The sequence below is a fragment of the Chanodichthys erythropterus genome, chromosome 2, assembly GCF_024489055.1.
Source record: "Chanodichthys erythropterus isolate Z2021 chromosome 2, ASM2448905v1, whole genome shotgun sequence".
In the NCBI taxonomy this organism is placed as follows: Eukaryota; Metazoa; Chordata; class Actinopteri; order Cypriniformes; family Xenocyprididae; genus Chanodichthys; species Chanodichthys erythropterus.
In genome coordinates, this window is record NC_090222.1 from 6948488 (window position 1) to 6968771 (window position 20284).

The window sequence follows — 20284 nt, forward strand, 5'->3', positions numbered from 1 at the left end:
TTTCAGGGCAAACCAAACGGCCCCTGACCTTTAACCCACCCCTAAGCACTAATATATTCATCAAAAAGCTCTTAATTAGATTTCTAATGGAACTTCACTGCAAATGCTCATCCAAAAAGCTTCATAAGGGTAACTGAGTGCATTATGAGACATATCAACCCATAGTCCACACTCCCATGAGCCTTTGCTGCGCATTAACTGTGTTTATGTTACCTACTGTAGATGTCAATGATTTGCAGATGTGTGCAAAATAAATGCAGTGCATTTTTTTGTGGTTTAAGCTTGAAAATGCTCATCGTAATTTCATACACGTTTGGGGTTTATGTGCGTGCCACAACACAGCATACCACATTTTATGTTCCTTGATTAATACACTCCCTGTAGTTACTGAAATCACTTTGTTGGGAAAAATGCAGCAGTTATTATAGTGTTTTCTCTAATTTGTCACCCATAGAGGGGAAAACGGTAAAAACTTTCTCCAGCTATTCTTCAGAGAATAACACAACCATACACTGTGACAGTCCAGTGATTACAACAAACACATTTATTGTCGTTAAATCATAAATCAGTTAATGCATGCCTGACTCTGGATAGAGTCTGGATAGAGTCAGAAGAGGCAGGTTAAGATATGCTTGTAGTGTAGAAGCTGATTCTCTTGCACAGGAACTTTATCTGCAGACAGCCTGGGAGCTGCTCGCGGCATGATGTCATTCCTGGATCATCAGCTGCACCTGTCTCATCCTAGACTGAATACAACTTTGAAGTGTTGTCTGCAAATCGGCTATTATTTACGGTTGACCAATATTGGACAGAAAAACAAAGCATGCAATTAAAAAATGAGCTGAGGGAAATGTTGTAATTTCAGTGACTGATTATTTCTCATAATAAAATTAATGAAAATAAAGATGAATAACCTCACTTGCATGACTAAATTTCATTGGGAACCTTCACTGTGAACTGGTGCATTAGATGAAGCAGGATGTCTGCGCTCAGAACAGAGGGGCTCTAATCTGCTTCACCATGAAGAGACTTAAAATAGAAGTGTATGAACTTGTCAAGGCACTTACAGGAGAATGTGGAGCCTACCTCAGACTGCCACACAAGTCATCTCCTCACACCTCCTCAGATGTTAGGAAATCATTTTTTAAAGTGAGATTTACACAGAGCAGTGTTGTATACTTCTGCCTTAAGGAAAATCCTCAAGCTGATTATTTAACTCTGTTTTGGGGTCTGAAAGAAGCAAGGCCCATTTGTTAGCTTGGAAAAGTACTTCAAATCCCCATATGAGTACTGATTATAAATTCAATATAAATGTATAAATTTGCTAACACACTTTAAAGATTGACTGTATGTATGTATATGTGTGTGTGTGTGTGTGTGTGTGTGTGTGTGTGTGTGTGTGTGTGTGTGTGTGTGTGTGTGTGTGTGTGTGTGTGTGTGTGTGTGTGTGTGTGTGTGTACAGTCAAACCAAGTTTTATTCAGACACCTTCAACATTTCATTTATTAATACAGTTTATTCACTATAGTTTAAAAAAATGGTAATAAAATATGACAAGATCTCAGAGATAAACTGTGTCAGAAAAAAATAATAATCTTAATTATGTCAGATAACACTTAAGCAAATCATGGTTAGGTCTGAATAATTTTTTATCAATTTTACAGGTAGTCCACGTATGAAGAATTTTTGGGTATAATATGTCACAGTTTACTTTATTTTGCTATCCTCACTATCCTCACTGAACTATAGTGTCCTGCACCCACTAGTAAAAATATATCAAAAATGTCTGAATATTTTTTTTTGTTTGACTGTATATACCCCAAATATGAATAAATGCAATGAATTTTCACATTGTCTAAACTGAAGTAACATACTCCTAATTGTGATTTGTTTTATTTATTGATTTGTTTTGTAAGTGCTTTAATGAATGACATATACTGGATAATAACCATCTTTCTAAACAAAAATAAATAAAAATACATACTTTGTGATGAAAACAGACAAGTAACTAATCACAATCATCCACATCCAAGTTTCAGGGTTTTTTTTTTTTTTTGTTTTTTGTTTTTTAAGAAACTTTTTCTTTAGAGATACAGATTGCAACTGATTCTTCAGCATCATGTATTAATCATATAGCTTTTCAGTGTTGCTCCTCATAAAACAATTTGTTCAAACTGGATAATTTTATTCGTTAATTGCATTTTATTTACCCTAATTAAAGCAATTTGCAATGGTTAATGGACGTCATCCTGGAGAGGATATAGACTATGACTTACGTGTGTACCTGAGATGTAGACCTAGTCAGACTTCTCCTCTGAGCTGGACGAGGGAGGAGGAGGAGGAGAAAGAGGAGGAGGTGTTGAAACATGCCGTCCGGTGATTGATTTGCGCTTGGTTTTGTCGGAGACAACAAAAGGATGCCATGTCCTTTCAAGGTGTAATTCACCCAGCCTATAATGCTGATGAGACGTTAGTACTAGATTTATGCATGACAAGTATCCTGCTTATCCGATCAGATATTTGGCAAAAACTTGTCTCATTGTTCAAAGCTATTCTTAAATCATGTTTAAATGTCTCAGACTGTATCTCTGCAAGCATTGCTTTCGTTTTGAACGTATTTCCATATTAAATACACCCCGTCATATCTTATCCATCTGTCCAAAAGAGCCGAGCTTCGTTTAAATCTTTAACGAAAAACAAGAGCAGGAACTCTTGCGCAGACTTCATTATCCTCTAAAAGCTTATACTAGTGCGCCTTAATATTTAATAAGGACCCAAATAACACCACCAAAAAAAAAAAAAAAAAAAAAAAAAAAAAGTAATGTAAATGTATACGGAAAGCTATTGTAGACTTGCCCATCAAACTTCACGGCTGCATTACCTGTTTTCACTGCAGTCTAGTGTGTGTGAGGAGGAATCAATCATTGAGTTGATGTTACTTGAGATAAAATGTCACGGGTTATTTTCAGGGAGAAAGAAAAGGACTCATTTAGCTCCAAGTGCGCGAGCTTTAGAGCATGATATAATGTGAACATACAGCCTTTGTGTGAATATATATATATATATATATATATATATATATATATATATATATATATATATATATATATATATATATATATATATATATATATATAAAACATAACTGAGATCCTCTTTGTATAGGTTATTATTCGCTTAGATTAATAGCTTTTTCCATAAGATTAAAAAAAAAAAAAAAAAACTAAAATCGTCACTTAGTAAATGAATGAATATTAAATGCTGAGCCAGTTTGGGTCAGTCACTTGACCTCACGTCTATTAACACACACACGGCGACATTTGCTCGCTTATTGTCTGACTAATTTAATTTCACAGAACACTTATTTTCCAAACTCAAGTGCATGCCAAAGGAGAAGGAAAGGGTGAAAAAAACTTGCCTGATAAAAGTCTAACTCAATTTAAGGACAAGTACCTTCATCTGTAAATGAAAGCAATTATGCGGCCCATATTATATTATGTTGGCCGGTCTCAAGATAGTCATCAATCACCCGCAATCGAGCTGTCACTGCGGGCAGATTCGTTTCTTGCAGGCAGTTTTCCAGCTGGGGAAAAGAAGAGTACATCATCATTAATTTGACTGTGACCCCGGGGCTTCTCACATGTCTGAACCTGGGCTTCTCTAAGCGAGTCAGCAACACACCATGGTGCACCTACACTTTCATCACTCTCTATGGCGAAATGAAGACCTTTATTGAACAAACATATGCACAGGATAGATAGATAGATAGATAGATAGATAGATAGATAGATAGATAGATAGATAGATAGATAGATAGATAGATAGATAGATAGATAGATAGATAGATAGATAGATAGATAGATAGATAGATAGATAGATAGATAGATAGATAGATACTTTTTTAAACCTCGCAAAACATGTTTATAGTGGCGATTATTTCTATTATTTCAGTGATAAAATATTGAACTTTACAGACCTACAAACGTAAATCTTGTAGTATTGCACTTTCAGGGTCCTATGTATTAAAATAATTTAATATTAATGAATATCTCATTTGTGGCCTGTGAAACACGTTAGATTGAATGAACTGCTCACACTACAATTTCAATCCACGAAAAGCTAAAATACGTCTAATAATACATCTGTTTTCCGATTTTCTCTCATCAAATTTTCTCACAGGAAAAAAAGTGTAATTGTTTATTAATATAGGCAAACCACTGGATTTATTGATAATTCAGTGATGAAATTCTAATTAATTGAGATAAAAAAAAGGCGCTTGCAAAACCTATATAACAAAAGATGCGGTTTGATTGTCACATTTTAGTATTGCAATATCTTTTTAAAGCTCAGTTTAATTGATAAGCTCAATTACAAGTCCATTGTGCCTTAAAATTTCACCCCCACCCCCTGTCACTCGTTGGGATTTTTATCCAGAGAAATGCATATTAAAGTTAGAGTCTGGTCATTTTGACTGGGTTTCTTCTGACGTCAGAGCCACCGGCGTTTAAAACAACCCGCATCTGGGCTGACGTGTTTAATACTAGTTTTTATAACGCAAAATATGTATTTCTGACATCAAAGACGGCAATTCGCCAAATGCTTTACGATGTGCGCGGCTGTGTTGTAGAAGTTTATTAGAGCAATAGGAGATAGCATCCAACCAGGGCATCTATTGAACATCCTCAGGAAGGCGTTTAAGCAAATTAAACATGGTAGTATTGCGCTTCGCCCTATAAGCGTCCGGCAGCTTTATGCTTTACCAATCAATCGGTACAGTGAAACACAGCAGACCTGCAGTCTCGCCTGCTTTCGGGGAAACGGGGATCACTCTACAATGTCCTATCCTCAATTCGGATATCCTTATTCTTCTGCACCTCAGGTAAGAGTCGTTGTCGCGCACTTATTGTTGCATTGTTTCAGTTTTTTTAAAATGTGAACTTCAAAGCGGAAACGCGCTCTCGTGCGCTGCGGAGGTAAATGCGAGTGATAAAGACAAAAGATAAAGGTTTAATCGGATTTCTGCAATGCAATTCAGGGCTTCCCTCTGCGCTTATCATTTTACAAATCTACTAACACGCGTTCGAGCCACATACACATGCAAAAGTGCAGATACGATGACAGGGGGAAGGAGGACAACAGATGTTTTTTGGCCATGATCCATAAAATGCATTGTCCTGTGGGGGCTGACTGTGGGCACTGCCAAAAATGAACTTTCACCGCATTTTTTGGAAACATTTGGACATATTTTCCGATTGCTTACTTCAGTTATGCAGGTTGTTTTTATATATATATATATATATATATATATATATATATATATATATATATATATATATATATATATATTTATGCTGTGACATTTCCAAATCATTCCAGTTCCTCATGACCACCAACTCTTTGACATCTTGTTGCGAGTCGAGCACCAGATCCATCTCGGATTCGTCCGCGCAGACGCCCGTGTACTGTCCCGTGTATGAGAGCAGACTGTTGGCCACCGCCAGGCACGAGCTGAGCTCCGCCGCAGCGCTGGGAGTCTATGGGAACCCGTACACAAGCAGTCAGGGCTATGGGAATTATGTTACCTATGGAGCTGACGCCTCCGCTTTCTACTCTTTGGTGAGTTTATAACATATACAATTATACGTTATAATAATAGCATCCATTCTAGCAATGAATCGTGATGTTAAGATCACCAAAATTCTGTACAGCGAATGTGTTTCTATATCGGAGAAAAGGGGAAAGTTTATAACATTATTTTCAAATATCAGCAAAGAACATTAATGCACTTTCTATTTCTTTGTATGTGGTACTTACTGAAAAACGGATTGCAGAACTGATGCATTTGTACAGTTTCTAATTTCTATTTTATATATAAAGTTTGACTTTAGGATAAAGGTCTATTTGGCATCATGTTTTGCACCTGAAAACAATGTTAGCAAGAACCTTATAATCATGACAAACATCATAAATGTAAAGTTTAATCGCATGAATGTCATTACTGACAGGTCTTGTGTTTATTTTCAGGGAACATTTGATGCCAAAGATGGAAGTGCGTCTGCGCATGCGGGAATTACACAGGCTGCCGCATATTACCCATATGATCCCTCCCTGGGACAGTACCAGTATGACAGGTATTGAATAGCGGCCTTCATTAAGAGTCTTCTGATTGCCAATTAACAAGTGCAGGACTCGATCAATTTCATAGGCCGCGTTCAACATATTTATGGAATAATTAGCGGAATCGCTATACTTAAACGCACAAAGCATTTAAATCATCTTTTTCGATAAACCAATTTCAGGTCACTTACTTTGATGTATATTTTATGTTATATCATGCACTTGACAGTTTGCCCTTCAGGGTTTCCCCTGAAGTGCTTTAATGGCCAGATACTTGGCCGGTGCAGTCTGTGTGCACTCGATCAAGCAATTTGCACGCTCTATTATGTCTCTAAAAAAAGAACCACGAGGAAGGGCTTAAGGAAACAACATAAAACATAAAGTCAACTTTACCATAACAACTCACGTTCTTTCTTTCTTTCATACCACAGATACGGATCTATGGAAGGAGGAACTAGAAGAAAGAACGCCACTCGCGAGACGACGAGCACATTAAAAGCATGGCTTCAGGAGCACAGGAAAAACCCCTATCCCACCAAAGGAGAGAAGATCATGCTGGCCATCATCACCAAGATGACCCTCACGCAAGTGTCCACCTGGTTCGCCAACGCCAGAAGAAGACTCAAGAAAGAGAACAAGATGACATGGCCACCGAGAAACAAGGGCTCAGACGATAAGAAATACGATGATGATGATGAGGATGGGTCACAAGAAGATCAAATCAAAAGTGAAACTAATGATGACGGTCAGCCCCCATTCCATTCTTCACAAATCAATGGGTTCTTTCTGTTATTATTTATTTATTTATAGTTTTTTGTTTTGTTTTGTTTTTTATCATCACCTTAAAAAATTTTGTAAAGTTAATCATTTCTCCAGCTTTCCTGAAAAGCGCCAGCACAAACTTTTAAAGGTCTAGCGAGAGTCTTAAGACATGACTGTAAAAAATAAAAAATAAAATAAAAATAAAAATAAAAGTTTCTTATAGTGGAAAACTTTTCTTCAGAGTATTAAAATGTACTTCACATCAAAAGTTTATTTAATTAATTCATAAATATTACATGCTTACTATTTTATTGTAAAAGAACGTACTATTTTTTAAGCATAATATAATTTAAAAAATGATTTCATTAACGATATTAATCAAAGCATTAGCCTGTTTTTTCGGGTGTTTGTGTTGAAATATTTTCAGTAATCTACACGCTTGTTTATTGTTCTCTCTCGCTATCCATTTACTTATCATCACTATGTTTTAACAGAGAGCAAAAGTCGAGAAGACAAAGAACTTCAGTTAAGTGACTTGGACGACTTTGACACCATCGAGTCTGAGAGCTCAGAGTGTGAACTCAAACACCGCTTTCACATGAACCCGCACATGGCGACCACCGATGATCGCCTCAAAGAACCGTCGCCAAAACTCTCCATTCCCGGTCTGCTCGAAGCTGAGCGCGATCTCACCAAAAGCTGCTTGAAATCCACCGCCGAAGACTGCGAACACGACCTTCGGCACGCCAAAACGTGTTTCCAGCAGCAGGGCCATCCATTACTGGACAGCAAACCCCGCATCTGGTCTCTGGCCCAGACCGCGACCTCGTTGAACCCGACAGAGTACTCCTCGTGTATGCTTAGATGTCAACCATCCCCCTCCGCCTCCTCACCTGTAAACGGCCTGGAAAGACAGCAGGATTCACCTGTTACGACTCTCAGAAACTGGGTAGATGGAGTTTTCCACGACCCCTTGTTTAGACACAGCTCCTTAAACCAAGCACAGACGAACACTACAGTTTCTTGGACCACCACGACCAAAGGCTCAATCTTAGAGACTGGAGCCCTTGGACGCTCCGTAGGGAACAACAACGTGATAAAAACACAACAGCAAGAGGCCAGTAAGGACAGTATGACATTTCCAAAGGGGGTGAATAAAATATTCTGTTCCTAGCACACCAAATGACCCTCAAAAGCGAGGAGGACTGTTTGGAATAGACGTTTACGATTTTCAGTTTACAGACGCAACAGATAACAAATGTCAGACTGTGAATCGATGGGCCCAAATACGTTTTGTTACATAAAATTATTGCGCTGTCATGGAAAAATGTATGTATTTATTGCTGTGTTGACATCTCACTGACGAGGGTCCCACAAAGGGATTGGTTTATATATATATTTATTGGTTTGGTTGACGCACGTTCGGATTATGTAAATTAACAACTGGAGGTTTATGTTCTGAAAGACTGAAAGAAAGTTTACAGCCTAGTTTTATTTCGGCTTTTATTGTTTCTTTGGCATGCATATGTTGCTAGTTTTTATTGATTATTCTTTTTAAACGAACTCGGACCTTGTTGCAACGACTCACAAGTGTCACTGTTAAGAAAGTATCGCACAAATGCACAGATCTCCTCAAAACTGGGGAATGTTCAAATCTGCTCACCTCAATAAACGGTCGATTTTTCGAAGCTTTTGTTCTGTGTATCGATCAGAGTCGCTGTCCTGGTGCTGAACACACGCAGCAAGATTTACCTGCTTGGTTAAATTTAGTGATTTAGTGAAAAGCTCAATTTGTATTGTCACTAAAGAATCACACCATTTTATCCTGCCGTAATTAGGCATCATAAACTACATAAACTACAGCTTTATGTTTTATTTTTAAAAGTAATTAAAAATTCAAATCTGATATCATTAGGTCAAAGTAATGGCATAACAATACAAATGACCCGACTGTCCACACTAAATAATGCATATGATGTTCTCAGCAGTGATTGTTTCGTGTTTACTGTGTTTGGCTTTGTAATAATTCCTCAATAACTCTTTATCATTCCCTCTCGTCCTCTGATGGGAGATGAGGCCCTCAGGAGCCATAAGACAGCGCTGGATGAGCTCCATTAACCCGCCATAACCAGCCTGTAATTGGGATGTTTTCAGTCATCATTCACTTCACTCTATCGATTTCTACTCTCTCTCTCCCTCTGATAATATTATCGAAGCACCAAATCCTTTGCCCTGACCCAACACTTGAGATGGCCTGAGACAGGCCGTTTATATGGTTAGAAGGCGAGATCATTTGAAATGTTCATCTTGACACAGACCCCTCAATTTCTGGAGGTTCTCTGTACTCGGAGGCTTTTTTTCACCGGGGCGCGTCTCTAAGTGAAAAGGGCAAGAGAATTAGTTGGTCTAGATAAAAGGGCAAAAACACGCAGTCAAAGGCAGGAGTTGACAGTGATGGTAAAAGTGTGGCCCCTGGAGGACTGGGGTCCGTTGAGAGGGGCTTCAGTGATGAATTTCAATGTGAAAGCCAAACGATTGAGATCTTCTCGTGAACGATCCCCTGGACAAAGACATTTGAAAAAACGAGTTTTGTCTGTACAACGCAATGCACAACAAATGGTGTTGTTGGTGTTCGTTGTCTACATAAAAAACACTCTTTTTTACTTACACATAATAAAATGGCAGATTTATTAATACTTAATAATTTACTCATGTAAATACATTTTAAATTAATAATAATAATAATAATAATAATAATAATAATAATAATAATGTAACATTATAAGAGGTAAAACATATTATTTTTCTAAATCTAAAATGTAATGTTACACTGCAGAACGCAAATAAAATATCAAAGAAAAATGCGGAACAGTATATATGTATATTTACTGTTTCAAGAAACTTTCCTGTCGTAAAGCAGGGTTTGGAGAGGGAGAAAGAGGGGGTGGAGGAGATGTGATGGGTTGACTAACTCATTCAGGCGTGTCAAACACACACACACACACACACACACACACACACACACACACACACACAGAGAGAGAGAGAGAGAGAGAGAGAGAGAGAGAGAGAGAGAGAGAGGAGGGATGGTGCTGAATTAACGGCGCTTTTACATAGAAACCGAATCAAACTGTAATCAGCGACGCGTTACTTTTCATTAAACGCCTTTGACAGCAGCATATTCAGACTCGACAGGGGACACAGGGCCCCCTGAAATAAACTGCTCTCAAAACACAGAGCCATAAGATAATTCCTTAAGCTCCATTAACAACTCTTAGCCGCAGGAAATAGAAAACATCTCCAAATCTAAAAGCTTTATCGACCTGCGCAAACCTCTGCTGATGGCTCCGTTTCCCCCCCCCCTTTATTTATATATTTATGTTTCGTCTTAAGGGACAGGAACGTCCAGCGGTGGTAATAGACTTTAACCGAACATATTAACTGAAGAAGGAGGCGAAAAAGGCGAAAAGATTTAGATCTTTAACTGACCAATTAGTGTGTTTTATTTCTTCTACTGGCTCTGTCAGTCATCAGATTTTATCTTCTCTGTTATCTAGTACTCGTTGGAATTACCATCTACTACACGTCGTTGCAATTATTTGTGCGTTGTCGAATCAAGGATCACAATGGCCAATTCTCCTAAAGAAAAACTTCTTTAGAGACAACAATAATCGTTTTTCGTGTAATTCTAACAACCACACAAAGAGTTTCGCGGTAAACGAAACGTTAACAAAATAAATAAAGTGATATTATTATTAGCCTATATAATGCACTGAACATAAGTGTTGAAAATACAATACAATTCACAGCATAAATAGCGGTAAATATTAAATACGAAACATTATCCAGGAATGACCTGTATGTGATGGGAGGAGATAACGCATGCATCAAACAGGCCCACATAAAGAACAAAAATAAACCATATTGGACATCAGATTTCACAGCTCTTAACAGAACAGACGCTTGTTTATCAGACACGTTTGTCCACATTTCCCTCTGGACCCCAAACTGCAGACCTTTAAATAAGAGTGACACACGCGCACCCCTGGGAGCAAAGGACACGGTAAATATATTTGCACATCATTAGTAGCTCTCTAACACTGGCCCACGCCTGTGTGTTTTCTGTCCTGGCTGTATCATCAGTAACATTTGGTCTTAATTAATCTGGCAGGAAGCTAATTAATAAAAAGCAATTACTTTATAGTTCTACTGGCCTCTACTGAGGTCTGGAGAGTGAAATGCTGACGCAGATTGCAGCTTGAAGGTTGTAACAGTAACGACAAGCTCTAAACACACGCAGATCTTAACAGCACACAGCACTGCAGATCTAACACAGTTATGCTATCAAGCCATGCAATTCTAACTCTCAATTTTATTATCATTACATTTTAACGAATAGGTTACATTTTATTGTGTCCTTGTTACAGTGTAATTAAGTACTAATATTATAGTAACTTGTAAGAGGTTCAAGTTAGAAGGGTTGGTAACACTTTATTTTACAGTGTCATTGTTATATATTACATGTACTTACCATAGTAATAACAGTAAATTATGCATAGTTACATGCAACTAACCCTGGCCAAACCCTAATCCTACCCTAACCCTATAGTAAGTACATGTTGTTAATTATTATTACTCAGTATTTAAATTTATAATTACACTGTAACACTGACACCTTAAAATAAAGTGTAACCAAAAAGTTTGGTTTGGGGTTAGTTGTATGTAATTATGTATAGTTTGCTGTTATTACTACAGTAAGTACATGTGTGCCAAGGACACTGTGAAATAAAGTGTTACCAAAAACTGAAATGACAAACCAAACATTGTGTAATGTATACCATCGTTGCATTTTTATTATTATTTCCTGCAATAGGTCAAATTGTGAATATATATTACTGTTATTTCTACCATCTAATGGTTATGTGCATTCAAATACATTGTGTTTCACATTATTTATTTTCCCCATTTTCTAATCTTAGTGTATAATGACAACGTGAGCAAACTAAATATGTTTAATCTTGCATTCAGAGTCACAACTGTTCTATCAGTCAATATTAATCACACATAAAATAGCACATGCAAAAGCCATTTGTTTTTCCTGCAGCTTTAAAATTGCATTTAAATGTCATTAAAGTTCACTAGATCGGCTAGTGTAATAGGCATCGATGCAGTCGCGGAAAGCTTATCGGCTGCCTTCTTTCGTTAGTCACTGCGGGTGAAAGACTGGGTCTGGAGGGCAGATTTGAGGTGATCTGTACAAAGGCTGTTTGATAGGCTTGTCCTCACTCACAGGTGTCACAAACTTCCCGTCGGCCTTCATAGACCAGCTCACACATCTCTAAAGTCACTGCAGAGGTCACATAGCTGCCATTGCTGGTGTGATTTGCACTCTCTGACTGGCCTGTAAGAGCCTCTCTGAGCTTTGAAGAGGCCGGACGGAGTGTTGGTCAGTGTTATGTGCCTGTGTGACTGTCACTGTCACTTTGCCAGATTATCGGACCTGAAATATCACACAGACAATACCTACATACATCAAGGCTAAAAACAAATACTGGCTCATTGCTCGGGGCCCATGTGAGTTAACAGAATTATGAGATGAGATAGAATTCACACTTCAAAGCAAAATGATAAAAAAAAAAAAAAAAAAAAAGGTTTTAAAAAATATTGTCAAGACTTTTTGTCGAAAGAAAAACTGTTGTGTCTTGTACAGAAAAAAGTTTGACAGAAGTTGTGGCACAATGTTGACTGCCACATAAATTAATAAAAATAAATAAATAAAGGAATTGGAAGGAATGGGCCTGTTTTTGAAAGGTTTAAATGCAGAAATGTGTTTTATAATTTTTTTTTTATATATAATTTTATAAAAGCACTTACATTTTAGGTAAATTCTTCTGTTAAAAAGTGTTTTTTTTTAAGCTGTATTGTTGTTCTAGTAAATTTTATTGTTGTTTTAGGTTTTTATTGTCATGGCACCAAAGTTGTAAAACTGGATATAACTTTGCTAGAAATAGTTCAAACGTGATTTTTTCAATAATTTTTCAATAATTTTTTTCATCTTGTGGTTATGTTTTAGAATCAGTAATATTTACAGATTGGCCCCATTCACTTCCGTTCTAAGTAACCCAGATTTGGGGTTTTTAAAAGGAAATGAGGGATAAGTTAAAAATTTAATTTGAGATTTTGGTAATCAAAGTAATGCCACAAGCAACTCATTTTGAATATTCCTTTAAAATAAAATATAAAAACAACAGAAGTCCTGATTATGAAAAGGAAATAGAAGAGGAAAGAATAGATGTCTACAGGATGAGTAAGGAGCACTAGATTGTGTTGAAGAGTTGTGAGTTCTCGTGAATCATGTGAAGCGTGAGGAGAGTCTGCCAGTCAGAGCATTAGAAGAGCTTCTCCACGAGCCTCCATGAGCTCAAGACAGAAATCCTGCATGACTACATGTCTGTGCACTAATAAAAGGGTTACTCGTCTTTATTAGAAGTCTTTATATGCATCTGGTGATTAAAGTCTCCAGCATGTGTATAATTCTTTTAAATTCTCTGTTCTTTATGGTATGAAGCCCAGTTTAAAACTGTTCCGATTGGATTACATGAGAGAAAATACAATCAAATTAGCACTGGATCATTGACCGTATATACTGAGAAAGCACTTGTGTTCATCATGCAAGGCACATCTCAGCGAGATCCAACAAGACCACTTCAACATATCTTTTGATTTGTCAGAGGAACTTAGTAATATTTCCTTACATCGTACTGCATCAGTGTTCTTATTCCCCTCGTGCCCGACCTCTTGTTTTTATCTTTCGTTTTACAGAAACACACATGCCGCTCTTATTTGTATGTACTGCTGATATTTTGCAACACAATTGGAAACGGAGGCAAAGGTCAAGCCTAACTCTCTTATGCCTTTCATAGACGAATGAAAACAGCATATACTATTGATCCATCCTAAAATGATGTACATAAATCTGAGAGCTCCACACAATGCCGCCTGACCTTTCTCAATTACCAAGGTGACAAAAAGGCCAGAGTGATGCTTACAGAAGTTTGACATGTTGGTTTTCCTAACACTTTGAATTCAACCGAACAGTTAACTACAAGTTAACTGGTTCATTTTTGTTTTTACATTTAAAACCTAAAAATAGCTATTATTATTGAAACCTGGTTTTCTGAAAAAGAAATATCAGTGAAGACTTTACAATGAATACACCATGTGCATTGAATATTGGTGAAATACAGTAGAAGTCTTTCCAATTCTTCAAATACACTTAAAGTGCTATACTGTAACGGATATGTTCTATGGAGCCCTGGACATGACATGCAAGAAAAAATAGTAGGCTAATTTTAAATATATTATTTAAATAGTAAATTGTGCGCACTATTTAGTAAATCGAGGCAATGAATTAGTACATCATGAGCACAATTTAATTTATCAATTTATGAATTTTCTTGCATGTCATGTGTAGGGCTACGTAATGTTTTGTTTTATTGTAATTGTGTGTTTTGTCCCTGTTCTGGTTTGTCTGTGTTCCCTTTGCTTATTATTTTCCATAGTTTCAAATTAATTATGCATCTGTTTTGTTCAGTTCATTGGCTCTGCTTGTATAGTCCTCTGTTCCCTTTGTTCAGGGTGTCATCAGTGTTAACGTGGTTATGTTTCTATGATTATTATTCCTCTTATCTCCTATTTTGTTCCATGGTTTGATTTGTGATTAAAGACTTTGTTAGTGATATTCCTTCATCATGTGCTTACTGCAGCCACTATTAAATGACAGAACACGGAAATTGACTTACCAGCAGTCCAGCTGCTCTGTTTGGAGCAAGAACTGTGTAATCTCAAGGACCACACTAATGTCTTCTTGAACCTGGAATGACTTCCCTGACTGCTCCCTGTTTGTGTGTTTTTTTTCTGATGAGCCTAAATGAGTGTTTCGCTACCTAAATGATTTCGCTACATTTGTGGAGTGGCTGCTGGCCAAAAATAACTCCTACATGCCCGTCAGCCTCATGGATGAGAACATCGCCAGCCCCACTCCAAACTAAGAACCTAGCCCACTCTACATGGAACTAATGGCAGAGCCCACTGCAGACATGGAGCCTGAGCCTGTTGCAATGAACAAGCCAGTGACAAGGACTAAGCCAATTGTCACTCCGGAGCCTGAGCCCGACGAGAGGTCTGACCACATATGCACAAGCCGGCAAAATCATCTGTGCCAGTGAGTGTACTTGTGGAGTTCGAGGGGATGGAATGGAGCCCTGGCCACTCTCACACAGCTGCGGAGGGTGAGATGCAGCTGGCCTCTGTATACTGTTATGAGGATTTGGAGGAGGATATTTCACTGAGTCTCACATTGGTTCCGCCCAGCTCCAAGTCTCCTGTGTCTCCGCTGGTCCTGCCCAGCCTCCCTCTCCCACCTCCTCTGCCTATTAGAGTCAGTTCCTCTGTTTCCCTTCAGTCCCTCGGCTCCTCCTCTGTTGACTGTTGCATCAATCTGCTTTGGGTCTTCCAGTCTCCAACTCCACCTTGGCAAGAGAATCCCCAAGCTCTGCCTTCATCCGCTGAGCCCGTCACTCCACCTCAGCTAGTCGAACAGTTGGCTCCACCTTGGCTCCTTCCTCCATTGGCTCCAACTGAAACCATTGTCTTTATGGCTCTAATGGGCTCCCTCGTCCCTCTGCCTGTGCCATGGAATTCCAGGCCTTCAGCTAGACCCTTCGGCTCTGTTGTGCTCTGCCTTCCCTCCAGCTCTGCCTTGGTCCTCAGTCCCACCGGCTCTGCCTCAGTCTCCAGAACCATCAGTGTTGCCCGGTCTCTATGGCTCTTCAGCTCCATCTGAGTCTCCTACTCTACTGGATCCACTGCTGGTGTTCGGATGTCTGACTCCACCCTGGCTCCACCTACCATTCGATTTTACATGGGCCTTCATCCTGGCTGGGCTTTGGATCATCCTCCTGTCCACACCCTGGTACCTCCCACCTTCTTCTCTTCTCTGGTTCCACTGGTCTTTGTCTCCATGGAGTTTCTGTTCAGTTCATTAGCTGTCCTTGTTTATTTAAGTCCTCTGTTTCCTTTGTTCAGGGTTCCGTATTGTCAGTGTTAATGTGCTTGTGAATCTATGATTATTATTCATGTTATCTCTTACATGTTCCTGGTTTGATTTGTGGTTAAAGACCTTGTTAGTGATGTTCCTTCGTCATGCACTTACTGCAGCCACCATTATGTGACACATACGTTTCTGTTCAGATTTGGTCTAGATGGTGGACCTGCACCTAGAGAAGACCACAACAGCCCTGCATGTCAGTGGAGACCATGACAACTAGATGAGCCCTAGAGACAGATCCCCTGTGAAGACTTCTTTGACTAGACAACCATTAGTACATATCTTCAGTGAAGACCACAAGAACCAGACAAGTCCTCTGCATATCCATATGCTGGCATGATGTGTCCCAAACTTCAAGCAGAAGGAACTGGCTGAAATATTAGGAATGATATCAATCCACAATCTGACATGTGATGCAGCCTGGAATTAAACCAGACCATATTCGTTCATCTGCAATGGAGAACTGGTCCCCAGACTGAGCATGGTTTCTCCCAAGATTTTCATCTCCATTTTCTGTCACCTTTGGGTTCCTTGCCACTGTCGCCTTTTGGCTTGCTTAGTTGCGGACACTTAATATTCAGCAATATTAATGACTTGAATGCACTCATACTATTGGATGAGTACTGAACTAAGCTGGATGATTACATCACTGTTTTCTCCAAAGCTGCTTTATAGATGAATTGAACTCATTCCATAAGTGATGAACATTACACAGTTATTGAACCAAACTGAATCAACGCTGAACTGATTTCAGCTGAATAATGACTGTTTACTAATTTCTTTTTAGACCTTTTTTTACAACAGAATTGAATTCTGTTTGCATCACTGAATCATTATTTTCCTGTTTATCACTGTAAAGCTGCTTTGAAACAATCTGTATTGTACAAAGTGCTATATAAATGAAAGTGACTTGACTTGATGTGCAACAATATACTTTTGTGAACACAGCTTATTGTGGAAATTGTCATGTATTATGTAGATGGTGGGAAAAATGCATGTACTGAACAAAATGAAAATCAACACCAAGTGTGCTGCCCTTGAGTATATGTCCATTTCTTTGCTTGCTTCTTGAGACCAGATCATGTTTCCATGACGGTCAGCTTTAACTAGGCCTGGTTCAGTTTCACACAGCGTGAACTCAGAGGGCAAGATGCACCTAATGGACACACACACACACACACACACACACACACACACACACACACACACACACACACACACACACACACACACACACACACACACTTGAGCTGAAGCGTCCATGCGAGCGGTCCTGTTTTACATTCCTGGCCTGGTTGAGCTGGTGAGGAGAGAAGAGGGGCAGAGGGGTTTTCTGCCCTGTTTAAGGATAGGGAATCGGTGAATTCTGCTTCTTATGCATGAGTCTGGACTACAGGGGCATCCGGCTGGCTGCCCAGCCCTCGTTAAAGCACCCGCATCAGGGCACTCAAGCCTCCTTTATGATGTCAAGTCTACTGATTTGTGTTATGGCTATCAGAGTGAGTTAACATTCACAAAGGGTGTCATAGAGGGGCCTTCGTCTGACACACACACACACACACACAGAGATCCATTTCACATATCACACAATGGCTGTCTTCAGAAACACACACACATTCCCCTCCTTTAGCAACACTTACCCCTGAACAAGCAATCAGCACTTACGCAAAAGGTCACATTTGCAATGCAGGGGACTTTATGCAGAGAAAATGCAGGTAATTGGAGGCGGGCGGCTGTGATACCTTTGGCGGATTGTGGCAAGATAATGTGATGGATGTGGAACATTTTGGCGGGCAATTAAATGTTTTGGAGTTCCTGGCTGTCTGATCTGAGAGGGGTGAAAGTTGGGAGAGTCTGACAGTGTGCCACCTTATAATCTGATTTGCTTAGAAGAACCTGCTTCAAATCAAAGCGCTTTTAATCAAAGTAGTTTTTTTTGTGCACACGTTGCATGAAAGGAGAGAGTGCAGAAATGAAGGGCTAATTTAATTGGGTCAGGATTGAGCTACAGGCATGAGAAAACACTTTAAAGCCTTTACATTATTTACACACCTGCCCTGCCTCCACAACACTGCTCCTTTAAAGAACAACCACTATAGGACACATAAACACTCATACAGGCTTAAGACTTGTCTACATTAAATCTGAACTAAAATTAACTCTGTTTTTTAATTTTTATTTTCCATAAAATATTTTGTTTTCCAGTTGCTGCATAACAAGCAGTGAAAGGCCTTGCTAACTGTTGTTCGTGCATTATTAATCAGCAACTAGGGTGTTCTGGATGGTTTCTAGTTGGTTTCATCCTTTCTGTTGTATTGTTGTTACAATACCAAAATTTCAGCAGTCAGTACCATAGTAGTAAAATTTCACAGTACCAATTTCAGTAACATTGCAAAAACTTTTGGAACACATTCCCTTGATATACAAACATTAAATAAAATATGAATACTAATACCGATTAAGAGAAAATTATACATTGAAACATTTGCATGTAGCTTTCAAATACTTTTCAAAAAAATAAACATTGCTTAAAAAGTCAAAGTTAGTAAAAAAAAAAAAAAAAGAAGAACAAAGAAACACAATACCAGTAATATTGTTTTTAGTATCTCACTGTAGAGGCTTATGAAATCTACTAAACATATTCAGCCAAGACTGATTTGTTTAATGCACAACTAATTTGAAATGTGATTTTTTAAATTTATTTATATATTCAAATTATGAATGGATTTTATACAATGTCTGAACTGTTTATAAGGTATTTTTTCTCATTTTATTAAATATAACTTAGTAAATGTCATAATTTTATGTCATTTTTTAAAATAATCAATACATTCAATTAGAATGACAAGAAACTATAAGGCTGTTAAAAATCAAATGAAATTATCAACAAAATCCATCTTTACAATGCAGAGGTGGCACAGAAACTGTATCTGAAGCAGTTTTTAGATGTACACAGGCTTATACACAGGCTTTTTAATGCAGCTCAGAGGTGGCATGAATACAATTACACTGCAATTACAATTGCATAAATAATGCTGAAGAGATTCATTTTAAAAAATAAAATTTAAAGGAATTTAAAGGAAAAAATAAATAATGGAAAAAAATAAATGTTTTTAAAAATGAAACTAAAACTGGCCGTAGATGGCGACAAGTCACTTAATGTTGTATTAATGAGTGAGTCACTGAATCATTTGATTTCTTCAAGAGGACTGATTCATGCATCTGAAATCACATACTCTCGAGTAGGTACTTATTTTAAATAAGTACTTTGCGACCACTAAAAAGAGTGTTCTAAAAAGTATATGAATGTGTGTAGTATGAATGTAATCTGGAAGAACTACATTCGCCGTATTGTCGTCATTACCATGTGACCTACCAGCACCAGTCGCATCGCTTCGCTGCCATTCACAAATCCTCTCCAGTGTCCTCATGGGATAGTAAAGTGTCCATCATATGCAAACTTCAGAAACTTGCTGGAAGAATTAGGTCATCCAGGTACTTTTTGCCTACACTATTTTGTGAGAACTGTCACGATCACCAGCTAAAAAACATTGGTTGTCCACCAGAAGGCACTCCCCTCAGATTGCTGTCAGCTGGGTGTCATTAACCTTGTTAGCTCACCCTTTATAAACCTGGTCAATTCAGTCATTCTTTGCTAAGTCTTGTATGTGTCTGCACTTCATTTCTGAGCATTCTACTTGGTTTCATGCTCTTGTTTTTTTTTCTTTCTTTCTTTCTTGTTTTGTTTCTCTGCCTATTCTCCTCGATTTCTCTGTTCTGCCTCTTCCCCTGGACTCTGTTATTGTTTGGACTATTGATGGCGAGATGAAGCCCCATGAAGCATTAAAGCTTTTCAGCCAAGTTTTTCACAAAAGGGTTCATTTCTCAAGGTTTCATTTGCTCACAATACCACCTGGTGGTCAAATAATGTAAAACAAGCAGATACAATACAAAGACGACCTGATGTTATCTGTGGATACACTTTATTTTGCGCCAGTTTAGACGGTGAAGAAAAAATAAATAATCTATTTATATGAATACAACGTGTATTTTCTGGTGGTATATAATTATTGTATAACATAACTGTGTAATAAATGTATCGGCTTCAAATGAACTATTAAATGGACTATTAAATGTGTTTAAACCAATTCTTTGGTCATAATAGGCAGGAGGGGTGATATTATTCTAAAACCACACATTTTGAGGGTATTCCATGGGTTTATATATCTGTCAGAATGTTGCGCCAAGATTCGAAGGTGTCTTAGGTGTAAACAAGGCTTCGAACATCATCAATGAC

At 38.2% G+C, this 20284-nt stretch overlaps 1 protein-coding gene across 1 annotated transcript; it reads left to right on the plus strand.

The window, feature by feature from the left end:
• Positions 1 to 4833: 4833 nt before the first annotated feature.
• Positions 4834 to 8052, plus strand: irx4a (iroquois homeobox 4a). Its single transcript, XM_067392179.1, has 5 exons — positions 4834 to 4878; positions 5376 to 5615; positions 6024 to 6130; positions 6548 to 6861; positions 7373 to 8052. The coding sequence occupies exons 1-5, from the start codon at positions 4834 to 4836 to the stop codon at positions 8050 to 8052; spliced, it is 1386 nt and encodes a 461-aa protein (XP_067248280.1).
• The last annotated feature ends 12232 nt before the right edge of the window (positions 8053 to 20284 follow it).

Bases quoted from the DNA above. Each gene is read 5' to 3' on its own strand.
- irx4a (XM_067392179.1), top strand. From the start codon at position 4,834: ATGTCCTATCCTCAATTCGGATATCCTTATTCTTCTGCACCTCAG. The intron at 4,879-5,375 runs GTAAGAGTCGTT...AAATCATTCCAG, and splicing joins CTTATTCTTCTGCACCTCAG to TTCCTCATGACCACCAACTC. The intron at 6,131-6,547 runs GTATTGAATAGC...TTCATACCACAG, and splicing joins GGACAGTACCAGTATGACAG to ATACGGATCTATGGAAGGAG.